Raw genomic sequence first — 22,099 nt, 5'->3', positions numbered from 1 at the left:
CCTCAGAGGCACTTGACAAAGTCTAGAGGCACTGTTGTCCCAGTGAAGGGAGTGCCACTGGTAAGTCAACGTCAGGGAGACTGGTAAACATCCAACAATGCACAAGATTGCCTCCTCCCACAACAAAGAATTTGGGTCACAACAATCTGGACTGAAAATGTCAACAGTGCTCAGGCTGAGAAACCCTTACTTATGTGAATGCATTTTGCAACAGTATAAAACAAACTATTAAGTGCCACTTCTCCTGTTGTCCTGGAAATTTCAGACAAAACTCCCTAAGCTAAGAACAAGCCAAAATAGGTACTGAGCATTCCTATTTTCTAAAGGGATACACGTGGCCATTGAGTAAGACTGGGTTCTCCAGAAGCAAAGCCTGAGCAGAGATGAGATTGTCTCTTGGAGTCTGGCTTATATGGGAAACCATCCCAGGCAGCACAGGACACAGGAGGAAGGGAAGGAGCCAGTACATGGTGCACGGATGGGCAAATTCCACTAGGGGCACTGGTCTCAGTCCTGCAGGAACTGTGAGAGATGGTGTAGAACATACCTCAGGAGAGAGGGAGCTGGGGTATTTATCCTCCAACTCCCATCCCTCATTGGCTGAGGGTTGCTATGAGGGGTGCTGAATCTCCAGCACTTCTGACTTGCTCACTAGGTACCACATAAAGCCTTCAGGCAAAGAAGGCTGCAGTAGGAAGCCATCGTGGGTACACAGTGGCAAGGGCTGTAGGGCTTGGGTAATACACCAATGGCATCAGCCACCACCATCTATGCAGCTCTTCCAATCTGAGCCCTCCTCCCACCTTGAGTTTACAGAACACAGAGAATTCACTGGGCCATGAAGAGGCTTGCAGGAAAGATGGCCTCGAGGGGCATGTCACTCCGGGAGGGGATCCATGGGGAAGGGAGATGATGTATCACCCTCATCTAGTGAAGAGGGCTTCGAAGAAACTCTTGGTGGTTTGGAAGGTGTTTTTGGGGGGGAGGGGGATTGGGAAACAGTGTCTGTATTTGATGCTCACCAAGAAAACAGTAAGGATACAAATCAGCCTGAAGTTGCCTGCCTACCTGGGGGCAGAGCAAAGAGGGGAAAAGGGGGTGTGGTATTGGGCGTGAGCTGCCCATGACTGATGGGAATGGAGAGGTTTCCCAGCTCTAGATGTGAACCCTGATGAAGGCAGACCCTGTGGGTCTCCTTAAAAGTGTTCCCACCCTAAAAGTGTGATGGGATCCAGCAGAGGGGAAGGTCAAGAGCAGCCGGGCTCGGCAGGCTCCACTCACGTCAAGTGCCCCGTAAGAGAGAAGAAAAAAACCAGCATTCTGCACATTCCATAACATAACAGCGGGGACACATTAGGTTTTCCTGTGAGAAGGCAGCAGCCCATGGGGCCCTTCGTCACTGCAGAATTCCCAGCCCGAGGAGCCCTGCTGACAGCGGGGTGAGGTTTTAAAATGAATGATGCTTAGAGCTATACGATTATCAGACTGAACTGCACTTGTGACCAGAAGATCCATGAAAACAAAGCTTTCACCACAAGAAGCCCCCCCCCCCCAAAAAAAGGAAAAGAAATGTGAAGGAGTGAAGGGGCAGTGGGAGAAAGAATAAAATTCCTCTCTGCAGTACTCTTGTGATCTACCTTTTTGACAGACAGGTTCCAACAATACACACAAATGCTGGTAATTAATTTTCTCCCCGATCCCAAAACAAGCCTGCGTTTTTCCTCGCCCACCCGGCTGTGTTGGATACACTGAGTCATCCAAGGTCCCGGCCACCGGGCCATCCTCAGCAACTGAGAGGAAGATGCAGAGACTTAACGGTAGAGGGATTGGCCACAGGGCAGAGCAGGGCTGTCTGCCGAGGACGGAAGAGAGATGTCAGCGAGATACAATCCAAGGAGGCACCGAGAAATCGAGATGTCAGTTTGACTCCAGAGCAAACAGGAGATGGAGAGGTGCCGGCAGGCAGGTGGGTGTGAGCTGACTGGAATTGGGTGTAGCAGGACCCCGGAGGGAGAATTCCACCGGAAGACAGAGCTTCCCAAGGCCAGCCGCTGCCTGCGTTCTAAGCTGCAGGGGGGAAAGGCTTTCTTTGGGCACAGGGTCTTGAGCTCTTGCCAGGAGACCTCAGCTTCTGTCTCCTATCTGACAAGCCACCCCTTTCTCCTTGTCTCTGCCATTGGCTTCTCCCCCATCGTCTTTCAGCTGGATTGTGGGACAGAACCTCACGGCCTCCTGACTCTATCCTGCCCTGGCCGCAATCCCTCTCCCGTCAGAAGTCAGGTGAATCAGACATGGACCCTTCATTCGACAGTTCAGTAGATGCGGGGGGAGGATATAGCTCAGTGGTAGAGTGCATGCTTAGCATGCATGAGGCCCTGGGTTCAATCCCCAGTACTTCCATTAAAATAAATAAGTAAATAAACCTAATTACCTCCCCCTTCAAAAAAATCAGTAGATATACAAATGTGGTCTACCCATACAATGGAATATTACCTAGCCCTGAAAAGGTATGAAGTACCAACATACACTGCAACATGGACCAGCCTTACAAACTTTATGCTGCGTGAAAAAAGCCAGTCCCAAAAGGCCACATATGGTATGATTCCATTTATAAGAACTATCCAGAAGAGGTAAATCCATAGAGACACAAAGCAACTTGGTGATTGCCAAGGGCCCGGAAGCTGGGTGGGAAGGAATGGAGAGTGATTGCTTAATAGACATGGGGTTTGTTTAGGGGATGATGACAGTGTTTTGGGACTAGATACAGGTGGTAGTTGCACAAGAGTGTGCGTGGACTCAATAGCACTGAATTATACATGATAAAATGGTTAACGTGAATTTCATCTCCATTTAAAAAATGCTACTCATCTTGGGTGAAGTACAAGTTTTTGATCCTAGTGTCAAGGCTCCGTGTATCTATTTTTTCGCCTCCTCCTCTCCCCACGGCTTCATCTCTCCAACACAAATATTTTACAGACTGAATTACTTGTCAATTCCCCCAAAGAATGGTGCCCTTGCCCACCTCTGGGGCTTTCCACGTGCCAGTCCCTGTACCCTGAATTCTTTCTTAGCCTTCTCTCTCTAGACCTGGGTGACCCCACCGCTCCATCTTTTCTCAGTCTTCTGAGACTCGCTCACGCGTGGGGCCCCCACCGCCCCCTGCATGTGGGCTAGGAGCCCCTCTGTGCTCACCCCTCACACAGAGCTCAGCACTCATGCTCCAGAGGTCTGGGCGTGTCTGCACAGACCAGAGGCTCCCCGAGGCTGGGGAGCACATCTGCCTGCTCTCGGCTGTGTCCCCGGCTCTCGGCACGGTGCTGAGTGTGTGCTGGGTGAATCAGCGCCAGCCCAGGGCAGATGTCCCGGTTTCAGTTCCCACTCAAGTTGGACTGTGGTTCTGGTTTCCTCTCTGCCTGGGACCCTGACCCCAAATGGACCCTTAACCTGGGCCAGCCTTGGGAGCGGGACTCCTCTGGTTCTGGCTACGTTCAGCACTTGCTCCCAGGAGTTAATTTGAAAGCCTTACATGATGGGAGCTGCCCCAAATGCTTTCTGCCCCACCTGCCTCCTGGACCCTTCTTGCCCATGCCCTCCATTCTTCTTACATATACAGGTCACTGGAATTAAGCCTGATACCACGACGCCCATACGTGCCTGATAAGTCACTCCAATGCCAACCCATGGCCTTGACCACCTGGGTTCTAGCTTTCCCGCGCCCCTCCCCACCCCTTGATGCTGCTCCAGGCACATCCTGAGCCCCGTCCAGTGCCTGAGCAGCCGTCGGCAGGCACGCCATCCAGTGCTTCCACGTCTAGCATCCCCTTCAATTCCTCTCTGTGGCAGGGCCGTAAAAATACTGGTCTCACGGTGTTTTGGGAGAAAAGATCTCCCAAGACCTCACTTAGCTTTTGCATAACAACGCTGCCTCCTGAGTATTCTGCACTCAAACAACAGCAACCACCCCATAAACTAAGACTTACAACTTACCCCCCTTATCCCCAGATGAGGACACTGAGGCTCAGCCAGGAGAAACCACCCACCCAAGGTTAGGTAGGAATCAGACCCAGGACTCAAACCTAAGTCTGCCGGAGCACCACTATTTTATGACACCCCATGAAAGCCACATATACTTGTCACCAAAAAATGTGCCCAGGTTTAATTCAGAAAACATGAATTAAAAATTGCAAATAAAACCTGCAGGATGAAGAAGCCCCGTTTCACTGCCACCCCTCCTCCCTCCATTCTGACACGCCTTTTATTCTCATGATGCCATCGCTAAAGTTCATATGATTAGAATCATGACTTCCAAGATTTTTCCCCTCCCAAGATAATATTTCTTCTTTCTTCAGACTCCCTGTTTTAAAAATATCTTGTCTCCTAAACAATTTACATTTCTTGGTAGCAAATTTGTTTCTCTTTGTTGCCATTCTCCTTCGTGTATAACAGAGTAGGCGCTAAAAATCACCATTAAACTGACTACTTAGACTGCGTGGCTTTATTTTAGTGGCATGAGATTTGTTATGATTTTGGAAATATTTTAGAAGAGTCCGGGAAGGATGCATAAAAAACTGGTATAGTGTTTGCCTCGAGGGAGGAGGCTGTTTGCTGGGGGACAGTGGGAAACTTGACTTTCACAGTAGACTGTTGTGTATCGTTGGGTTTTGAATTGTGTGAGTGTACTACCTTTTAAAAGTGGATAAAAATAGCCCAGGGGACTCTCATTATGGCTTTCACTAGGGTCCAGAGTCAAAGAGGTGAGGATGGAACGCAGATTTGAATCTGACACACATTAGCAAACCCTTCCCTGGTGAAGTAATTCTTCTCTTGGCCAGTAGAGGGCAGTGTATGTCTAAGTAAGGTATAGCGGCAATTCCCCAGCAGAATGTCCCCCCACCTTTACCCCCAATCAACCAGGAGCCTGGATGTGGGGAGACAGTGGTAGGTGACGTTTGTAACTGTTGAGCTGGAGTTAATATTCCACAGAAGGCATAGAAATAAATGGTGAGCAAACCACCTTGCTTTTCTTTATTCCTTTCCAAATAAACGTCTGAACCTTGCTTAGAAATCTTGCCTTTAAAAGTCTTTCCTGAGTGGTGCTCATAAGATGCTTTTTAGGTAGGCAAACATACTTGGAAATGTCTAATGGCTAGGCATTTATTTAAATGTGAATTAGAAAAATATATAAATATGTGGTTTGCACATCAAACTTTTAATTTCACGGACATTACTTTGCTGAGAGTCAGGTAAGTGAAAAAGGCAAGGCAATTGATATGCAGTTTAAGGGGGAAAATAAGAAGTAGCTGGTAATAGAATTGGATGGTGGAAATTGCAAAAATTAGCCCACAGAATAAAGCTCAATTTCTCAGCCTTCTAGGACGCCCATGAGGTCCACGGTCGGGCCCTAGCTCACCTCTGCAGTCTCAAACATCTCTGGATGCCAGATCCTTTGCAGCCCTAGACTTGCCTTAGCCAGCTGGCCCCCTGGATCTGGAATGCCTCCCCTCTCCTCTCTGCTGGACAACATTTTGCCCCCTGTGCTCCCCACACCCGCCTGCGTTTACAGCTAGATGATAGCTAGCCAGGGCTTTCATAAGGCTTCCAAGGTGCCAGGCGCTGTTCTCAGCCCTTCACATGTACCGTTTCATTTTATCCTCCAATGAACCTTCTAAGGACTACTATTCTCACCCATTTCACAGATAAACAAACAGAGGCACTCAGAGGTGAAGAAATGGGATGAAGTTCAAACAGCTAGTCATAAGAAGAGTCAGAGGCCAAACCTACGTAGTTGGAAGGTAAATCCCCAGCACTGAACCACAGGACTCTACCTGCCTGTTTCAGCTCCCACCCCGGGCTACGAGCTTCCGGAAGGCTCATGCCCTTTGCCCTCATATCCCTAGACTCAGCACGGGGCTTGGCACAGGTGAAATCTGTGTTATTTACATGGGTGAATTATGGGAGATTCAGCTCTGGTTTTTTCCTCCAGGTGAGCAAACTGAGGTTCACTGGGATTAAAAAACTTTCCTAAGAAAACACCATCTTGTGACTGGATAAAGAAGTTGTGGTACACACACACACACACACGTGCACACGCACACGCGCACACGCACACATGCACACACACGCACACACACAATGGCATACTACTCAGCCATAAAAGGGAATAAAATAATGCTACTTGCAGCAACATGGATGGATCTGGGGATTTTCACTCTAAGTGAAACAAGCCAGAAAGAGAAAGAAAAATACCATATGCTATCATTCATATGTGGAATCTTGAAAAAAACAAATGAACTTATTTACAAAACAGAAACAGATTCACAGACATAGAAAACAATCTTACAGTTGGTTACCAGTGGGGAAGGGGATGGGAAGGGATAAATTGAGGGTTCAAGATTTGCAGACACTAACTATTATATATAAAATAGATAAAGTTTCTGCTGTATAGCACAGGCATCTATGGTCAACATCTTTTAGTAATCTATAATGAAAAAGAATATGAAAAGGAATATATGTATGTATATGTATGACTAAAGCATTATGCTGTACACCAGAAATTAACACATTGTAAACTGACTACACTTCAGTTAAAAAAAAAGATTTGGCAGAAAAAAAGAGAAAAATAGACAATGGATATCAAGGAGAAAATTGACAGAAAAATAAAACTTAATATAAGGAAAAAAAAAGAAAACACCATCTTGCAATTAACGCAGGACCTCCACGGGATGGTAGAGATGGTGATTAAGGACACCGTAGGGTTTAAATAAGGGGGAAAAAAGAGAACCAGAACTCAAATCCAGTGGTAGGTGTAGCAAAACTTTTAAAAACACTTACATTTTTCTTGAAAGCCTTAAAAAAAAAAGACCTATTTTGAATTCTTTTGCACCCGTTTTCTTATTATAGCCCCTCAACCACATGGTGAAGGGTGTCAGAGAACATGCTATTAATCCCATTTCACAGTGAAGTAAACTGAGGCCAGGAAGGCCCAGATCCTAAGGCCTTCGCTCCTTCATGAAGCCGCCCAGCCAGCGCCAGGTGCTCCTCGACACCGTGGAATTGCTGAGGGCCCTTTGGCCCAGCGCTAATTTGGTTTCAATTTAATTTGATAAAATGGCAGGCAGAACAAGAAACCATGTCACCTCCAGGGAGGGCAGAGAAAACCAATCTCTTCGGCTCCCTAAAATGATCCATTAAAGCAAAAAAACAGAACAGTTTTCTCATTTTGTGCTATGTCCTTCCCTGTTTCCTTCCTCCCCTTCTTCCTTTCTTTTTCCTTTTCTCCCCCCAGATACCCGCCAAGCACTGGTCTGCGTCCAGCTCAGACCTAGCCCTTGCCCAGTGCTTCTCAATCCTGGCTGTACAGGAGAATCTCTGGGGAGATTTAACAACTCGCTGCACCCCAGGCCAATCAGACCCTCGGCATCCCTGTGGGTGGGTCCCGGGTGTCAGTGTTGATGAAATTCCCCAGGAGGCTGTACCAGCAGCCAGGACGGATTTGCTGCCCTGGAGGTGTCAATGTGGATGAGACCCAGTCTCTGTTCTGCCTTTCTTTCTTTTTTCTTTCTTCTGCCTTTCTCCCCTTCTCGACCAATTCCCCCTATTATTCCCAAAGAGAAGAAGAAAGGGACCCCCTCATTGGATGTGCCTTCCTCCGGGATCACCCCACATCCCTGGAACGAGCCATCTCAGAACGTGGTGGGCAGACCTTTGGCAAGGTCACTGAGAAGACACTTCTCACCCAGCACTACAGACCAGGGGCAAACCCAACAGCTCCCAGCTGCTTTGCTGGGAGAGCACAAAGAGATTAGTCCTCAACCACCCTGGTGTTTTCGCTCCATCCTGAGAAGGAGGGCTAAAAGAATGGGCTTTGGGTTCAAATCCTAAGTGAGCTGGTTTCTAGCTGGGTGACCTCAAGAAAGTGGCTTAACCTCTCTGATCCTCAGTGTCCTCACCTGTAAAATGGGGCTAATATTACTGAGAGCTGTAAATGACTTAAATAGTGCCAGGAAGTCAACTAACAGAGCATCTTTTTGTCTTTGAAAAAGTATATTTATAATGATCACTGGGACATTGTTCTGTACACCAGAAATTGACACATTGTAACTGACAGTACTTCAATTTTAAAAAATTAGCAAGTAAAAAAAAAGTATATTTATAACGAACTCCACAGCCTGTTAAGGGGAGAGTGGGTGTGGTGTCAGGAGATCTCTCTGAGAGGCGCCTCTCTGCCTCTTCTCTGCCCTGTGACTCTGGACAAGTCGTCCAGCCTGGGCCTCAGTTTCCTAGATGAAAATCTCAGAATCCACCAACTATAAAATAATTAACAATGGCCAAGCACCAAGCCGTGGGTATAAATCTTGTCCTGTTCTTTTTCTAGCTATGGGATTGTAGGCAAGTTACTTCACCTCTCTGAGGCTTCGTTTCCTCAGCTGTAAAATGGGGATAATAATGGCCACCTCGTAGGGTCAGTTATGCACCAAGATGTCATCTGGAGCTTTGGACTGGGGCCAGGAGACCTGAGTTCTAAGCCTTACTCTTCTTTGGCTGGGGTAGCATGAATGCAGAAATGATTTCAAGGCTCTGCCCTCTTCCATGTCCATATCCTTTGCCACGAGGCTTCGAAGCATCTGCCACCAAGAGGTGGCGTCTGTTTCTCCACCCCTTCAGTCCGGGCTGGTCCTTGCTCTGTGACTCGCCACAGAGTATGGGAGATGATGCTGGGCCGATTCCCAGTCTAGGCTCACTCAAGAGGCCCTGAAGGCTTCTGCTCTTTTACCAGTCACCTTGGGAGGGAGCCCAAGCTAGCTGTTGGAGGATGAGAGACACGTGTGACAGGGGCGAGCCATCCCAGGCTAGGCCTGCCTAGACCGTCTGACAACCAACCTGCCCCAGTCACGATCTACAGAGCCACCTATCCAACCCACAGCTGCCCACAGCCACAGAAGTGAGCCAGATGAAAGCAGAGGAACCACCTTGCTGACCCATAAACTCATGAGAAATGATACAAGCTTGCTGTTTTATGCCACTGAGTTTGGGGTCATTTGTTATGCAGCAAGAGCTGACTGATAGAGGAGTCTTGGGACAGTCTTTTCCCATCTCTGGGTCTCAGCTTCCTCATCTGCAATGTGATGGAATTTGGACTCTGAACTGTGCTGTTCCTTCTCAGATTCCTTTAAACCCTGGGCTCTGGGAAATCCCATCTCCCCTCCACTAATGGATTGCAAGGCTTGTATTTCTATTGTGGCCAATTATCCCATGATTTCTGCTGGTGTCTGGAAATCTGTGCCCCTGGGGCCAGAGCTGCCTTTAACTCTTGTTTTTTCTTTTTTATGGAGGTACTAGAGATTGAACCCAAGACCTTGTGCATGCTAAGCAGGTGCTCCCACCACTGAGCTATACCCATCTCCCTAACCCAGCCCTTAACTCTTGACTCTCCCTTCTTGTTTGGCTCTCACGCTGAGTTCTTACCACCCAAAGCAGCTATATCTCTGTTTGAAGGACGGAAGTGCCTCTGGACAAGGCACTTAATTTTTAGGGCTTGGAATTAACTTAGCACAGAACAGGCTGGCAGCAGCTGAAGAGAAATATGACCCAGCTATCAATCATACAGTTACTGGGTCCTTTTATTTCCTGGTTAAAGGACTGGGCTGGGGCCCATAAACAGGGAGAGCTTTGGGGATGTGCTCCCCCATGGAGTCAAGAAAGACAAGCTGGAGCTTGCCCAAAACTTCCTTCTTCCAGGAGTATGTCCATTCTCAGTAGGTGTCCAGGAAATGGGAGAAGGGCAACTCTCTGAGCCTCAATTTCTTCTGGAAGATGGGGTGAGGGAGTTCTTCCTTGTGGAGCACCTCGCTACACTTTGTTGTGTGGTTAGGACACTGGCTTTGGCCCCAGAGATCTGGATTCAACTCCTAACTTGGCTTCTTTTTAGCTGTGTGGCCCTGGACAAGTGACATTACCTCTCTGAGCCCCAGTTTCCCCAACTGTAAACTGGGGGGGTAATTATAATGCTATCACATAGGTTTCCTGGTGAGACTTACATGACAGCATGGGGAAAGCACTGAGTGACTGGCAAATAGTAAGTTTGACTGACACTCTTCAAAATTCTGCTTGGATGTCACCCTCTCTGTGACATCTCCCCAACTCACAGAGATCAGTGCAGTGCTCCACTCCCTCCACACCCACCTCCTCCAGCCACAGCAGTCTCCCCCCATCTCACCAGGCTGTCTGTTTTGGCCCCACTTCCCTTCCCGACCTTGGAGTTTCTGGAGGCCTGGGAGCCTCCCTGCTCCGTTACTGAGACATAGCTGGTCCCCCCAAAGGCCGTTCAGGTCAGTAAATGTGGAGGGTAAGGTGTATGCACAAACTCTGGCTCTGTCCTTCATCGGCCGTGTGACCTGAGGACACCACTTCACCTCTCTGTGCTGTTATTCCCAAACCCATTAAGTGGTGACGACAGTAGCTGTCTCCTGAGGATTCCTGGCAATCGGAGTCTTCATTGATGAGGCGCCAACTACGAGCCAGACCCCAGTGATGTGCTTTGCACATCATCTCTACATTTGGGTAATTACCTCTCTGTAATGCTCTCTTCTCACATTAGCTCTAATTTATGTAATTATTATCTCTACGTAATCATGTTCAAGTTCATCATTGCTCATGGGTATAAGCCACACAGCTCAGGGCCGAGCACACAGTAGGTCCTTCATAAATGATGACTAATTAGAACCGTTATCCTAACGCCCAGAGCATCAACAGACCTGCCCAGTAGGTGACAGGGAGAAAAGTCCCCTCTCATCCCACACATGGGGCGTAAGTCCTCACGACTCAGCCAGCGTTGCCCAGCACCTACTACGGGCCACCTTCCTGGCTCAGTCGGCAGTGCAAACTCCTTCCCCCTCGCCCATGTGATACGTAGCAACTGCAAACACTCAGGCCTTGTGAGGGGCCCCAAGGACGGAATTATTTTTACTATCAAACCCAAACTGGTTTACTAAAACTGTCAGTGGAAACCAAGCAAGATAAATTAAGCCCCACAGCTCCTCAGCCCCACTTACTCCTTGCTGGTGAGAGGCTATTTTCACTCCCTCTGTGGGAGGAATGGGGTGCCAAGTCCAGATGCCGCCCTGCCAAGCATGTGCCAGAGTCTGCCGGGGAGAGCCTTGGGCCAGTGACCTGAGGGCCCAGCTCCCTTCTGCAAAGCTTTAATCCTGTTAACTGCTTAAAACCCTTCTGCTGCTGCCCACTGTGGGCAAGTCCAGACTCCCCAAATGCAGCCTTCGAGACCCTGCCTGATTCCACTGCTTCCTCCTTGACGCCGCACCTCCTGTATCACTGAGCTCCAGGTGCACAGGGCCTCCTCCAGCTCCACTGAAGGGCCGGTGAGGACCCCAGACCCTGGAGACCTGGCAGGCAGAGTTCAAATCCTAGCTCTGCCAGTTCCTGGCTGTGTGATCAAAGTCATTTTTCTAACTCTACGAGCCTCAGTTTACGCATCTGTAAAGTGGAGATAATAAGAGGACCCACTGTACGTGCTCGTTGTGAAGGTGCCTGGGATGTGAATGCCGTGGATGAACTAAGTGCTCAGCACACATCCCACATTACAGACAAATTTTCCTGCTTCTGGACCTTAGCACATGCTGTTCCTTTCGGCTGGAACACTGTTCCCTCCAGTGTTGCCCATCTGCTGTCTGTATTTTGGTCTCAGCTCAGCATAGATCAGGGTTCTTCTACTACAGCATCACTGACATTTGGCATCAGCTAATTCTTTGTGGAGGGGGCTGCCCTGTGGTTGGCAGGTTGTTTAGCAGCATCCCTGGCCTCCACCCATCAGATGCCAGTAGCATCTTTCCCTCCAATTATGGCAACCTAGAAATGCCACCAGACATTACTAAGTGTCCCTGGGGAAGCTTTTTCTCCATGTCCTGCTAATTTAGATAAGGATGTTGAAGGATATCTCAGAGGAGGCTACAGGGGAGCAGAGACCTGCAGGAAGCTAGGGAGTGAGCTATGCAGATATTCAGGACAGAGAGAGCATCAGGAGGTCAGGAGGAAAGAGACAGCCAGTGCAAAGGACCTGAGGTATGTTTATGGAACAGCAAGGAGGCCCGTGTGGCCAAACAGAGACAGCAAGGAGGAGAGTGGAAAGAAATGAAGCAGGAGCCGTAACCAGGGCCAGATCACACAGGGCTTTTGTAAGAGCTTTGGCTCTTACTCTGAATAAAATGAGGAGCTACTGCGAGGTTTGAAGCAGAGCATGATGTGATCTGTCTCAGGTTTCAGCAGGGTCACTCAGGGTGTTGGGTGAAAAACAGCCCCCAAGGGAAGTGAGTCAGAGAAAGACAAATATCATATGAGATCACTTACATGCGGAATCTAAAAGAAAAATGACACAAATGAATTTATTTACAAAACAGAAACAGACTCACAGACACGAAAAAAAAAAAAAACAAACTTATGGTTAACCAGGGGGGAAAGGGCAGGGTGGAGGGATAAATTAGGAGTTTGGGACTAGTTGATACAAACTACTATTTACAGAACAGATAAACAACAAGATCTTACTGTATAGCACACGGAACTATATTCAATAGCTTATAATGCCCTATAACGAAAAACAATATGAACAAGAATATATGTATGTATACTGAATCACTATGCTGTACACCAGAAACTAACAACATTGCAAATCAACTATACTTCAATGAAAAAAACAGCTCCCAAGGGGACAAAAGCAGGAGCAGGGAGACCAGGGAGGAAGCTCTGCTATAGTCCTAGGATGGATCAGCGGTGGCTTGGACCACGGTGGTGGTCGTGGGGGTGTCTGAAGTGTCTGAACTCGGGGCAGGTTTTGACTCTTGAGTAGAATCAACAGATGTACTGAGGACTTAGGGACAGGGTGTGAGAGAAAGGGAAGAATCTAGTTCACAGTGAGTGTGCTGGAGCTGGTGGCTCCTTCTGGGTCCTAAGAGCGGACTGTGAAACGACCAGGCACACACTGAGCCTGTGGGCATTGTGTTGGTTGCCTGAAATTGATCACAGTGGGAGTGATCAATTCACACCATGGAAATTGGCAGACGTTACAAATACGGAGTTGTTCCCCGCCCTACTTGCTGCACACTTACCAGCATTCTACTGCTCTCAAATAACGCCGTATCTTTTTGGTCTGAGCAGCTGACTCCCCACTGAGATGGGGAAGATGATGTGAAAGAGTTTGGAGAAAGAGAATCAAGGGGCACTTCGTCGGAGATGCCCCTTACACACATCCAAGTGACCGGGGAAGAAAGCAGGTGGGTACAAGTTGAACATAATTGCTGTACTGAACTTATAGGATTACTCTGAGGAGTAAATTAATTAATGTTTGGAAAGAACCTTGCAAACAGTAAGTACTCAGTGATGGAAACGGCTTTCTTTATCACCTCCATGAGAAAGGACCTTAACCACAGGCTAGACTTACGGTCTCTCAAGTCTGAATCCATCCAGCAGATACTTTTTGGCGTGGGAGGGCATTATTTTTTTAAAAAAATTGAATTTAGGTGAGGACGTTCTTCCCAATCCATCACAGTTTCCTTTCCCTCCACACTGTCTCATACCAGCCCCTATTCCCATTTTATGTTACTTGCCTGGCCCTGCAGGAGTCTGTTTCCATCCTCTCTATTGAAGGCAACTCATTACTTTGTAGAGAAAGAAAGTGAAGCCCAGAGAGGCCAGGTGACGGGTCCAGGGTTGCTCAGGGCTCATTGTTAGGGCACAGAAGAAGGAAGCCAGGGGTCCTCTCTTCCAGTTAACACTCACATCTAGTGTTGCCAAGATGATCAGAAGAAAGTCTACTCCTTGCAAGGGTTCCTTTCCCGATGCTAATGCCAGTGGTGGCCTGGCTTGGGGTTGGGGGAGGATTTCTGTTTTAACTGCTCCAAGTTCCTGGCTTGGCTGCCCCATCCTGTGCTTTGCAGTGGAAATAAAACCCCAGCCAGTGTCAAGCTGAAGGTTAATTGAATACTTGATGCCTAGAGGGGACGAAAGCAAGGTTCCTATTTTCCTGTTTCCTCCTCCAGGCTTCTAATACCAAGGGAGACGTGGGCTAGTCTTGGTGAAGCAATCCTGTCTGTAAGGGGAGCACGCTGGAGGAGAGGACAGCTGAGCTGGGCAGAGAGGAGGGGACCACAGACAATGTTTCGGGTCATGGAGCTGGGGGACCTTCTGCAAGAGAAGCCAGGATATCAGGAGCTGATTTCCTCTTCTCCTGGCTGAAGACTGAGGTGGTTTGCCCAGCAACTCCTGGTGCTGGGGTGCTCTCTGACGGGAACCATAAGTTTATATTTATTATGAGGGCAATGGGGAGCCACAGAAGGCTTCCTAGAGGAAGCAGCTTTAGAACAGAGTTTCCAACTTGCAGCTTTAGCTCAGAATACCCCTGGGCCTCCCTTGGACGCCTTCCCTCTGTAACCCCTACCCAACCTCCACGCTCCAGCCACATTAAACTCCCTTTAAGTCACAAGGCAACCACCCTTTCTGTAACTTCCAGGCTTTGCACATCTGTTCTCACTGTCCAGACATGCCTCCTTTCCCTTCATCACCTGCCTATACCCTCTTTCATCCCAGCTTAGAAGTCACTTCCTCTTGGAAGCCCTCCAAGATTTCACTCAGGCTCCCTCAGCTGCCTCCCCTCCCCATCATTACTCTTATCACACTGCACATAGTTTCTTGTCCTCTTCACCCACTAGACAGTGAGGGCACAGATTGTTTGCTTTTCTCAAAACTGTTCCTCCAGCACTTAGCCTAGTGCTCGCACAGTTTCTTGTTTTTTTTTTTTTTTCTTCAGAGTTCATCGAGACCGGCCAATCCAACATAAGTCTTACTGCTGAAGGGGCAACGATCAGAGTCTTTTCAGTGCCTAAAACTGCTTGGCTCCTAGCAGACACTTAAAAAATTTATCTTGAATGAATGAGCAAGTTATTCCAGACTCTAGAGGCCAGACAGATGAGAAAGGAAGAAAAGGGGTGTATCCTCATTGAGGAATGAGTAAGGGGGGCACTGTGCAAGGGATGCTTAAGACCTGCCTCCAGCAGCCATAAAACACCCATGTTCCAGGAACCTCATTACAGATTAAAAAAAAAAAAACCAAAACGAGGCCCAGAGAGGAGCCGAATGTCACACAGCTGGAAACGGAGGGGATGGAATTCTGACCAGGCTGCCCTGGCCCCAAAGCCACATGAGGCAACTGTGCAGAGTCTGTAAGTCTGTGACTCAGCTGGAGCAGGGGGTCCTGTGACAGCCTCTGAGGACCCTTCCACTACCTCTAGAGGACAGCTTCAAAGACAGTCACTCATAATTTTGCAAATAATTTTCCCTCTTGCAAGCCTCCGCTGCAGAGCCAGGCAACCCAAGTCCTGCTTCCTAGCCAAGTGGGTTTCTACTTCAGGCTTGAGGGGCGAGCTGACCCCCAGAGGCCCTGGCTGCATGCAGAGAGGCTCTTCCAAACTTAGCATCCCCCCACCGTACCAGCCGCGTGTCTGGATCTGCTGGAACGCTCTCTTCTGCTTTCTAGACACCCCCATTTGTCTCTGTCCCCTTCTTTTGATCCCTGGGAGGTTAGAGGGGGAAAGTTCTAGATGGAGCATCTAATAGGTACTCCCACTATCAGAAACAGCCACAGTCAGGTAAGTCCATTCATTACAGCATTTCTTCATTCAGCAATCATTTCCTGAACATCTACTGTGTGTCAGGCTCTGTGTTAGACACTGGAACAGAGATAACTCAGACCAGGTCCTGAGTGCAAGGACCTGGTCTAGCTGACAGGTAGGAAAATAAACTACTACAGTCTGGAGCAAATGTGTTACACCTCCCTCCTCCTCCTGACCATCCTGGCCATTCAGTCCTTTGAAAATGCTGCTGTGCTGGCTCTTGCCACAGGGCCTTTGCACATTCTATTCCTTCTAACTCATCTAACATTGTGTTCGCTCTAACTCACCCTTCAGTTCTGAGCTTTATTAGATCCTCAGGGAAGGCTTTTTTGACCTTCCTCTTTACATCCAATCCCTGTTATAGAATCTCATAGCACCAGGCACCTTTCTGTCCATCACTGACCAAGGTTACAGTATACTGTGACTGACATATTTCCTCACTTAGTGCCTGCTTCCTTAGCAGACCGAATTTCCTGAGGATATGGACTCTTTCTGGGCATGCATGATGTTGTTGTTTCCCCACCACTGGGTCCTCAGTCCTTTGCACAGTCCCTGACACACAGTACATGCTTAATTAATATTGGTTGAAAGAATAAAGCAGGAGCAATTTCTTCCCCAATCTGGCTGGACTGGGGGTCCACTCATCACAAACACTTACAACTGGATATCTAAGAAGATCCGTTTCTCCTCCCCTACGTGGATCTTCCAGACACAATCTTCACCTTCCACATAGGGCTCTGGCCAATTTGGGGACAGCACCACCCCGGCCACAGCAGAGAGCTCCCCGCCACACATGGCTGTAAAAGACACAGACAGACACACAGACACACATTACTTCTAAGGAAGCAGATACGGCAGCGCACTTAAGACTGTGGGCTATGAGGTCAGGCAATCCATACATGTGTGTGGAATGATTACATCAGGGCCAGCCACCTGCCTGCTGAGCAGAAGGGTGGCGAACGTGGGGCAAGGACATTATACCATGGGTTCTGCACCCATGGATTCAACCAACTGTGGACCAAAAATATTTGAAAAAACACCCAGAAAGTTTCAAAAAGCAAAACTTGAATTTGCCACTCACCAGCAAGTATTCACAGAGCATTTATATTGTATTTAGAACATTCCCATTGCATTTACAACTATTTACATAATACTTACATTGCATTAGGGATTGTAAGTAATCTAGAGACAGTTTAAACTATACAGGAGAATGTGCATAGGTTATATGAAAATACTATGCACTTTATATAAGGGACTTGAGCAGCCATAGGTTTTGGTATCTATGGGGTTCCTAGACCAATCCCCTGCAGATAACGAGGGATGACGGTAGTTCTTTCAGGACCAAGGACAGAGCTCAAGGTTCCTAGTGAATCCTCAACAGCCCTCCCCACGCCCGCCCTCCCTTGTGCAGGGTAAGTAGTGACTAAGAGATGGTACATTTGAGTCAGGTGGACCTGGGTTGGAGTCGTGCCTCTGCCATCAACAGGCTCGGTGACAAGGCATATAACTCTCGGAGCCTCCGCTCCCCGGCTCTGGACAGCAGGGAGAAACAACAGTGCTGACTTCACTGGGTTATTCTGAGGCTTGACTGAGCTCACAGATGCCAAATGCAGCACAGCACCTGGCACAAGGTAAGCATCCAGTGATTCTCAGTTCATGTGACTGTGGAAGGCCCTAGGCTCTGAACTGGGAGTGGAGATGTGGCCGCACCTGGTGCTTGGCCCTTTAAATTTCACTCTGTGTTTACCCCTTTGGAAAGTTCTCAATGTGGCAGAGGCCAAAGCACCAATAAATTCCGCTCTGTTAAACCAGCACATTTAATAGAGGGATCAATCCCTCACCACGGCAAGGCTGTGACTTCACGCCAACCGCCATCCGGGCAGCAGCTACCAGGGGCGAGGGCTCTCTTCATCACCCCACCTTCCCCACATGAGTCCAGGCTCAGGATGGCTCATTGACCTTGAATGTGGAGAAATGGGGAGGGCAGGGCACTGGAAGCCCACGTAGATGAAGGTCCCACACAGCTGACATTGTCCAGAGGGGCTCAGAGCACAGGTCTCTGAGAACAGAGAGCCCAGACTTCCTTTCCTGCCTCTCTCAATTACCCTCAGTGTGTTCTGAGGTTGTCTTTTCAGTTTCTGTTTCTACATCTGTAAATAGTAACATGTACCTTACAGAGTTGGAGTGAGGATTAAATCAGATAATGCACAGACAGGGTGCCTGTAACACAGTTTTTGCACTCCTGTTAACAACTACTGTTATCATTATTATCATTATTATTAATGAGACTCAGGGCTGCCATGTATTGTTGGGTGGGTTGTGCACTGCACAAGTGTGCACAGCACATATAGGAGTTGAAATCCATGCAGTGGTCTGCTCACCAACCTGTACACGATGGGGCCATGTGTCTGGACAAAGGGGTACCTTTTTATTTTTATTTAAAAAAATTTTTTTTATTGAGTTATAGTCATTTTACAATGTTGTGTCAACTTCCAGTGTAGAGCACAATTTTTCAGTTACACATGAACATACATATATTCATTGTCACATTTTTTTTTCGCTGTGAGAGGGGCACCTTTTTAAGTGTAGCCATTTTGTAATTTTCTCAAGGACCAGCAGCAAACCTGACCCAAAGGAGAGTGAGCCCTGAGAAGAGCTCTAAACCTAAAATCAGCATGCAAGCTGGGCCTGTTCGCCTGAAGGGGTGGAGGGCCCTGTGCGCCCCGCGAGGAGGGCAGGGACCCACTCACCTCTGCACAGGGGCTCTGTGTCGTTCCAGTACGGGTCCCGCACGTTGATGCACTCAATGATGGCCGGGCCCTGCTCCAGAGAGTGGCCTGGGTCGCAGGTAAACTCCACTACCGTTCCGATGTTATAGGTCGGGTCGGATGTGGTGAAGTTACCGTTCTGAATGTAGGGCTCGTAGCAGTGGCCTTTCTCAAAGGCTGCGTTGGGGACAGAGAAAGGGCAGTCACTCAGATGAGTCAGGGGCCACTTGCAGTGCTGTGTCTCAGAAGCAGGGGCCCCTCTTGCTGCTCAGGGAAGCCCCAAGGGAAACAGGTGTCGGACCTCACAGTCTAGTTCCAGCTGACCTGCTGGGGGCCCTTGGGCCACTCACTTGGCTTCTTGGGCCTTGTTATTTTCACATCTAAAATGAGAATAAGAACCTCTGCCCTCCCAACCCTGCGGAGGTGGCTTTTGGAAGTCCAAGGGCCAGTCTAACCACTGCCCCCAGCCCATCCTTAGCAGGTCAGATTTGTACCTCCCAGGGCCCAGGCCCAGCCCCACCATGCTTCCCCCACTGCCACACCACCGCTCCAGGAGAGGGGGTGACCCCCGGGACCCTCACCCTCGAACCGGATGTTGAAGGCGGAGGCTGCCCGCGCCTGGTCAGAAGTGAATTCGATGCGGATGGTGTGGCCGTCACTTAGCAGGCCCTCAAAGGGGACGCTCTCGGTTTGGAGGGAGTCATAGAGAAGAGCGGACTTGTTGGTCAGCCCGCTGTAGACCATCATCCTAGCAGTGGGAAAGGAGATGAGGGCCCCTGAGAGTCTTCCTGGGTCAGAGTGTATGCCATGAGACCCCTTCTGGAGATCTATTCCCAGACTCAAATCCTGACTTCACCCCACACTCGCCCAGACGCTCTACTTCATTGAATCAAATTTGTTTCCCTTTCTGTCCAGTGGCTGTCCTAAACTCATGGACTGATTCTGAGGTTGTAAGGAAAGTGATGTGTATGATGTAATGACCAGACTACTTAACTGATACTGATTATTATTACTAATTAAGAAGTTGGGATGGACAGACTAATATCATTCCTGAAATACTGGTACATATAATTAGACAGAGTCCTGGCTTTAATTTTTGATCCGTGCGACTATAGACAAGAACACTTCACATCACTGGGCCCCAGTTTCCTCATCTGTAAAATGGGTACAAGCACACTTACATCAGAGTGTGGGCATTAGACACCATGGGTATAAAGTACCCAGGAGACAGTAGGGGCAAGTCAAGTTTATGAAGCCTTGGACCCTTAACTAGGCTGTGTCTTTGATTCTCATTTCCTAAGAGCATGGTGTGCGGTGTCAGGTGTCCTGATTTCCAGTTCCCAATTCCCCACCACTGAGGTTATCCAAGTCTCAATACCTTTTGGGCCTCAGTTTCCACAACTGTGAAAAGAGGGATCATAATGTCTCCCCTACCTATATTACAAGGGGGCTTTGAGAAAGTAACAGGATAAAGTACCTAAAAAATAAACAGTATTAGACAAAATGTTGTATTCATTTTTACTGTTGGTAAAACCCTTTGATGCTTGACTCTTTGCTAGCCTTGGTATTTTTAAAGAAGTTTTGCAAAAATGGGGAAGAAACCAGTATACAAATTGGATAAATTATTTTTATGGAGTCATTAAACAGGCATTTTTAGCCCTTTGAGTTTTTTTGACTGTGACCCAATAAAGGGTTTATATTATGTTGCCCAGATGAATTGCTAACGTCACCAAAATGCATGAATGTTGGAACCACAGTTTGTTCATTTTGCCGTGCGTCCACTGTGGCTGGGATGAGGAGGGGGCCAGGGAAGAGGCCATTGGCCATCCCAAGAGTGGGGAGGGGCCTCTTCACAATCTTCTGATCCTTGCTGATCCTGTTGTATCTTGGGGACTGTGCCCCAGGACTCCTCTTTCAAAGAAACAAGGTCTTTGGCAAAGAGGGTTGCCCTGGAGGAAACCCCCCAAATCTCAAAATCTCTATAGTCAATTAATCTTCTTAAAAATAGGAATTTTCTAGCTATGTTCTCTAGAATGTCTGAAATGATAATAAGTTTTATCTCAAATCTATATATAATCTGTGGTCAAATGGGTTTGGGAAATGCTGGGTTAAGTAAGAATTAAACATTTTTTCCCTTGCAGGACTTGTCAGTGCCTTTGCCAGTTAATATGCATTAGTACCTACCGAGATAGGGATACGGTGTCTTCCAAACATGTTTGACCAGGGAACCCACATTTTACACTGCATATTATGGGACAGGAATTTAGAAAGACCTCATTTTGAGGGGAGATCATCTTAAAATCTTTCTTCATATCTCTAGTCTACTCAAAATCCTTCCACGGCTCCCCATAGCTTATAGAAGTAGCCTGGCACCCAAAGCCCTTCAGATGACCCCAACTGACCTCTACATCTTTGCCCACTCCTCACTCCTATTCTCCCTGCTTGAGATACTCCATCACCTCCATCACCCAGTGTATTTTTGGATTCCCTGTTCAAATTACTTTCTAAGGTTTAGATCAAGGCCCTATTTCTTATGTGGAGCCTTATCTACCTCTAACCTCTTACAACTGTGCCATTTTAGCTGTTTTTCCTCAATAAAGTCCACGGAGAAAGTTAATAGAAATTAACTTTTCCTCTTTGCCTTCATTTTATGTGTGTGTGTGTGTGTCTGCACGTGCGGGCGTGCGTATGTGTGCACATGCGCTAATCTTTAACCTTGATAAACTACTCCAAACTTCTTTCCCTATGGATACACTTGAGAACTGGTTTCCCCTAGTGGCTGTCAACTCCTACCTTTCATAAACCTGTGTGTGTGTGTGTTTGGCACATTTATCAGGATTTAATAAACTTTCAGAAAATACCTACTTTGGTTAATTTTTTCTCTCTCTACTCATTCTTGCTGTCTGGTATAAATGTAAGCTTGGTTTATTCCTAGCACCACTCAGAAGAGGCCAATCAGAGGTCTGAGTTTTAGAAAGTGTTCATCACTGAGGGTTCCCGGGTCTTGCTTCTCAATCAGTCTCTAGGGGGAAAGACTGAGCATCTGATATTCTTAAGGGGTTCCTGAGGTCCTTCTGATGCTGCTGGGAAGCCATGTTCTGAAGCCCCTGTTCTACACCTTGTACTTTAAAGCAGTGATTTGTTGATGTGCAGTTGTTCAGGATAAAGTTGGACTACTTGGAGGGAAGTGGAGTCCAGAGTTGGGTAAATTATTTAGTTGTCTGATATTTTCTCTTGGAATCCTTTCCTAAAGAGGTTAATGGTCGAGGTTTGAAGCTTCAAAGAAGCCAGAGTGCTATAATTCTAAGATCACAGCCTGATAGATCCCAGAATTCTAAGGTGCTGGCAGTCTAGCAAATGCTGTCAGTGCCCAACCCATATCCCCTCAGCACTCATTAGTCACCTATTTTCTGCTGGCTTCCAGAGTCTCTGAGAACCAGCCAGCTCAAACAGGCAACGTTGGGGAGTCAGAGTGCCCAGGATGGATGTTGGGGTGGAGGTGGATAAATACCCCAGCTCCCTCACTCTGTGCTAGGAACACTCTGAACCCTGCTCAACACAGCTTCCCAGAGGTCCCCAGGAGATAAGAGCCCCAGTTGTCTCCACAGTAACACATACTGTACCTACTCCCTTTCCTTTTCTGCTCACTTTCCTAGT

General features: G+C 47.9%; 1 protein-coding gene across 2 annotated transcripts in view; it reads right to left on the bottom strand.

Annotated features, from left to right (window-relative positions):
* SEZ6L (seizure related 6 homolog like) overlaps positions 1–22,099 on the bottom strand; it is a 159,349-nt gene that overhangs the window by 30,459 nt on the left and 106,791 nt on the right. For both annotated transcript variants that reach the window (XM_074356146.1, XM_074356147.1), the window contains exons 7-9: positions 19,024–19,190; positions 18,425–18,619; positions 16,333–16,471 (exon numbers count right to left, since the gene is read on the bottom strand). In XM_074356146.1, coding sequence (XP_074212247.1) covers positions 16,333–16,471; positions 18,425–18,619; positions 19,024–19,190 — 501 coding nt within the window. The remainder of the gene's footprint in view (positions 1–16,332; positions 16,472–18,424; positions 18,620–19,023; positions 19,191–22,099) is intronic.

This window comes from Camelus bactrianus, chromosome 32 (assembly GCF_048773025.1).
Source record: "Camelus bactrianus isolate YW-2024 breed Bactrian camel chromosome 32, ASM4877302v1, whole genome shotgun sequence".
NCBI classification, from domain to species: domain Eukaryota; kingdom Metazoa; phylum Chordata; class Mammalia; order Artiodactyla; family Camelidae; genus Camelus; species Camelus bactrianus.
This window is presented reverse-complemented; position numbering and strand designations above follow the sequence as displayed.